Raw genomic sequence first — 3,741 nt, forward strand, 5'->3', positions numbered from 1 at the left:
CCGGGACCCCGCCGGGCCGGGCCGGGTGGCGGGCGGCCGCGGGGAGGAGGGGTTCGGGGGTGCGCCCGTGAGTGTGTGGATGTGAGTGTGTGAGCGCGCGCGAGCGCGGAGGGGGGGTCGCGGAAAGCGGGAACACATTATGCAAATGTTGGAGGAATTTCTCAAAAAGCGATTTAGCAAAGACACAGGCGAATCAAGAGGAGGCGAGGCGGGTATTGTCCGTCTGAATAGGCGCTGATAGCGCCGATGCGCCGGGGGTTGTGCTGGCTCAACGCTGAGAATCCCGACGCGGGGCCGGTCCCGGGCGCGCCGAGGGGCTGGAGGGTGCTTTTTCCTCTTCTTGGACGCCTCTGTTCTCTCTTTTTGGTTCCATCTCCCCCCCGAATCTCGCCCCCATTTTGCTCCGGGTTTCCCTCCGGCTGGCCCTCCAAAGGCGCCTGAATTCGTGTCAGTATCGCCGCATCAATTTCGCAGCGCGCGCTGGGCTGGAGGGCTGATGGTCCCAGCGCTCCGGGTTTTATTTTCCTCAAACGCCTCCCCCACCCCATCTCCTTTTTATTTTCTTTCTTTCTCTCTTTTCTCCTTTTTGCATTTTGTGTCGAGAGGAGGAGAAGGGAGCGAGGAAGGGGGGTGGGTGGAGGGAGAAAAAATTCGATTTTTAATTACTACCATTAAAAAATCAAATTTGCAATTCTTTGGGCGGCCTGATGGATCTCACTGATTGACAGTTGGAATTGACACTCTGGCTACCTCTTATCTTGGGCATTCACGACAATTTCTAATTGCAGGTAGTTTGTGTGTGTGCGCGTGTTTTTTTCCCCCCTCAGAGGCTTGGATTGCAAGGGAACTAAGCGATTACTTCAAGAGCCACGGGTTAAGTGCAGGGAGAGGGGGAGAGAGAGGGAAAAAATCCAATCCAAATTCAAATTGCTTCATTAGAGAGACACCGCTTTTGTGGGGAAGGGCTTTAAATGCCCACTACAAAGTTAAGACTCATTGTTCCGCGCCGGTTTATATAACAGGCGCGGGGAGGCGCTGGGCTCAGGCTGCGCGGAGCCAGTTCTGCAGCCGCCGCCGCCTGAGTTCCCTCCCCCCGCCCCCCAGGTGATGGCCCAGCCAGGGTCCGGCTGCAAAGCGACCACCCGCTGCCTTGAAGGGACCGCGCCACCCGCCATGGTGAGTTCGCTTGGCCCTGTCTTCGATCTCCGCTACCCCGGCTGTCCCGCCCGGGGAACCTTGACCGGCTTTCCGGCCCCGAAGCCGCTGCCCAAGGGCCGGGGGAATAATGCGGGAGGGCGCCGCCCCTCTCTGAGCCTCGGTTTTCCGGCCGGAAGTGTGGACTTTGACCGTCCCCAGCACCCAGGACGCGCGGGTTAGAAGTTGGGGCCGTCCCTTCCTCTCCAATAGGCCCTTCCACTCCTATCCTGTGGCCCATAGCGCGGCCTCTCGGGAGAATTTCGTTGTCGATTGATGCGCTGGGGCCCCAGATTTGTCCTCCGAGGCAGTAGCAACCCCGTGCTCTCGGCTGGACGCTCAGCTCAGCGCGCGGTTCTCCCTCTCTCCCCGACTGCAGGCTCAGTCGGACGCCGAGGCCTTGGCGGGCGCTCTGGACAAGGACGAAGGTCGGGCCTCCCCTTGTACACCCAGCACGCCATCTGTCTGCTCACCGCCTTCCGCCGCTTCCTCCGTGCCGTCCGCCGGCAAGAACATCTGCTCCAGCTGCGGCCTCGAGATCCTGGACCGGTATCTCCTCAAGGTGAGCCAGGGGCGGGGTGTTGCGTGTGTTTTGGCGGGTGTGGGTTGCCACCCTGAGGGCTCCAGGGAAGCGACGTCGGCGCCAGGGCCACAGAATTCCTAATCCTGGCTCAGCCGCTGCCTGACTGTGCAGCTTTGGGCAAATTGTGGAGTCTCTCTGCACCCGTGGGGTTTCCGTCTGGAAAATGGGAAGAGTGTGTGTCTACCTCCCTAGGATTCCTTGTTACAGAAGGAAAGTAGGGCAGCCTACACACCTTCAGACCTTCAGCGACCATCTCAGCAAATGGGGCCGGGGAGGCTGGTGCCGGGCGTGACTAGAGGCCCGCGCTGAGCCGGCCCCCACCTCCGCCCCCTCCCCAGGTCAACAACCTCATCTGGCACGTGCGGTGCCTCGAGTGCTCCGTTTGTCGCACGTCGCTGAGGCAGCAGAACAGCTGCTACATCAAGAACAAGGAAATCTTCTGCAAGATGGACTACTTCAGGTAGGCGGCGGCCGCTGGGCCAGCAGTGTCGCCGGAGGCAGGCCCGTGGCGCGCACGGCGGACCCTTTGGCAGCGCTTAGTCTCTGGCTCCGGAGCCCGGATCCCGAGTGCACTCCCTGCGCGCCGCGCGGGCTCAGCGCCCCAAAAGAGCCGCTCCAGGCCGCGCGCTGGGGCAGGCACAAGTCCGGGCCCGCGACCCGCCTCCGGTTCCTGCGGCGCACTCGGTTTGGGTCGCGTCTCTGGCTCCGTGTCGGGTCTGGCAGAGTGTCTGGCTGCAGTTCCGACCTCAAGCGCCGCGGTCGAGCTCTGACGCCCTGGGCTCTGGCCCCGGCCCGCTCCGATCCCAGACGCGATCTGGCCGCGCCTCCGGTGCGCTTCGGTTCCGGGTCCCAACCCCACTCCGACTCCAGCCGCGCCGGCATCTCTCCGGGGCTGGACCCCGAGCTGGGCTCCGGACTCCCGCTCCGGCTTTGCCCTTGGCTTCGCCGCGGGGCTGGGGCTGGTCGGGGCCTGAGCACTAGCCTCGCAGTTCTCCTATCCAAGCGCCTCTTCCTAAGCCCCAACCTCTGTCTCTGGCTCCGACTCAACTCAAACCCAGGGGTCGTTCGAGTGTCGCGTTTCCAGTCTGGGACCCTGCCCAGGTCCCAAGCGCTTGTTTTAGTCTCAGCTGCGGCGTCGTTTCGGTCCGGCTACAGCCTCTGCCGGTCTGGGTGCTAACTCTGTGTCCCCGGGACTGTAAGGGTTGTCGGGCTCAGCAGCCAGGGCCCGCTGCAGAGCGGCTACCGCCGCCAGGCTCAGCCTCCCGCCCGCAGCCTCCTCTCTGCCGCCTTGGGGCGCCTGGCTCCTTACCACCGGTTCAGGCCTGACCTGGTCATGGGGTCGAGGTCACAGCGAGGTCAGGGGCACACAGCCGCCTCCTGCCAGATCCCGCAGGAAGCCTGAACTTAACTTGAGACCAGGCCACCAGGCCTGCAGAGCGGGGAGAGTGGAATGGGACCCTTTCCCGGGAGGGACGCCTGTTCCCAAGGGGTTTCTCGGGAAGTGGTGAAGGTTGCACCTTAAAACCGCCACCTAGCCCACAGACATCCTTCCCATCCTTGCCTCTGCGGAGGTGGTAGCTTCAGTCTTCCTAGAAACACCCCTGGCCCTGAGAGTCCAGGAAAGTGGTGGAAGGTCGTTCCTGCCCCCTGACTTCTGGTTTTGAGTCTCCTTGGCACTTGGAAAAGGAGCATCTTGAGTGGAGGGAGAGGTTTGCAGTGTTTGGGGCTGGAGTATTCTGGGGAAACCATCGGAAGCTTGATTTCGGAAGTGGACTCTTCTTTTGTGTATAGATTGTTGCAGCTGGGGTGCGCGCTGGGAGAGGGGAGCTCTGCCAGGGAGCCTGGGACCCAGCATGCAAGGAGTGTGTGTGTGTCTCTGTTGTCCGGATCGGTGCAGTGGCCCTGGAGGAATGTGTCACTGAACACGGCGCGGGGGGGGGGGGGGGGGGGGGGGGGGGGGGGGG

At 62.6% G+C, this 3,741-nt stretch overlaps 1 protein-coding gene across 2 annotated transcripts in view; it reads left to right on the top strand.

Annotated features, from left to right (window-relative positions):
- The first annotated feature begins 246 nt into the window (after positions 1 to 246).
- LHX6 (LIM homeobox 6) overlaps positions 247 to 3,741 on the top strand; it is a 24,723-nt gene continuing 21,228 nt past the window's right edge. Inside the window, exons 1-4 of one of the 2 annotated variants that reach the window (XM_029920038.1) lie at positions 247 to 297; positions 1,105 to 1,176; positions 1,574 to 1,756; positions 2,116 to 2,237. In XM_029920038.1, the coding sequence (XP_029775898.1) occupies positions 247 to 297; positions 1,105 to 1,176; positions 1,574 to 1,756; positions 2,116 to 2,237 (428 nt within the window). Of the gene's footprint in view, positions 298 to 702; positions 789 to 1,104; positions 1,177 to 1,573; positions 1,757 to 2,115; positions 2,238 to 3,741 lie in introns of those variants that run through there. The other variant, XM_029920037.1, reaches the window with a different exon arrangement.

The sequence above is a fragment of the Suricata suricatta genome, chromosome 13 (assembly GCF_006229205.1).
Source record: "Suricata suricatta isolate VVHF042 chromosome 13, meerkat_22Aug2017_6uvM2_HiC, whole genome shotgun sequence".
Taxonomy (NCBI): domain Eukaryota; kingdom Metazoa; phylum Chordata; class Mammalia; order Carnivora; family Herpestidae; genus Suricata; species Suricata suricatta.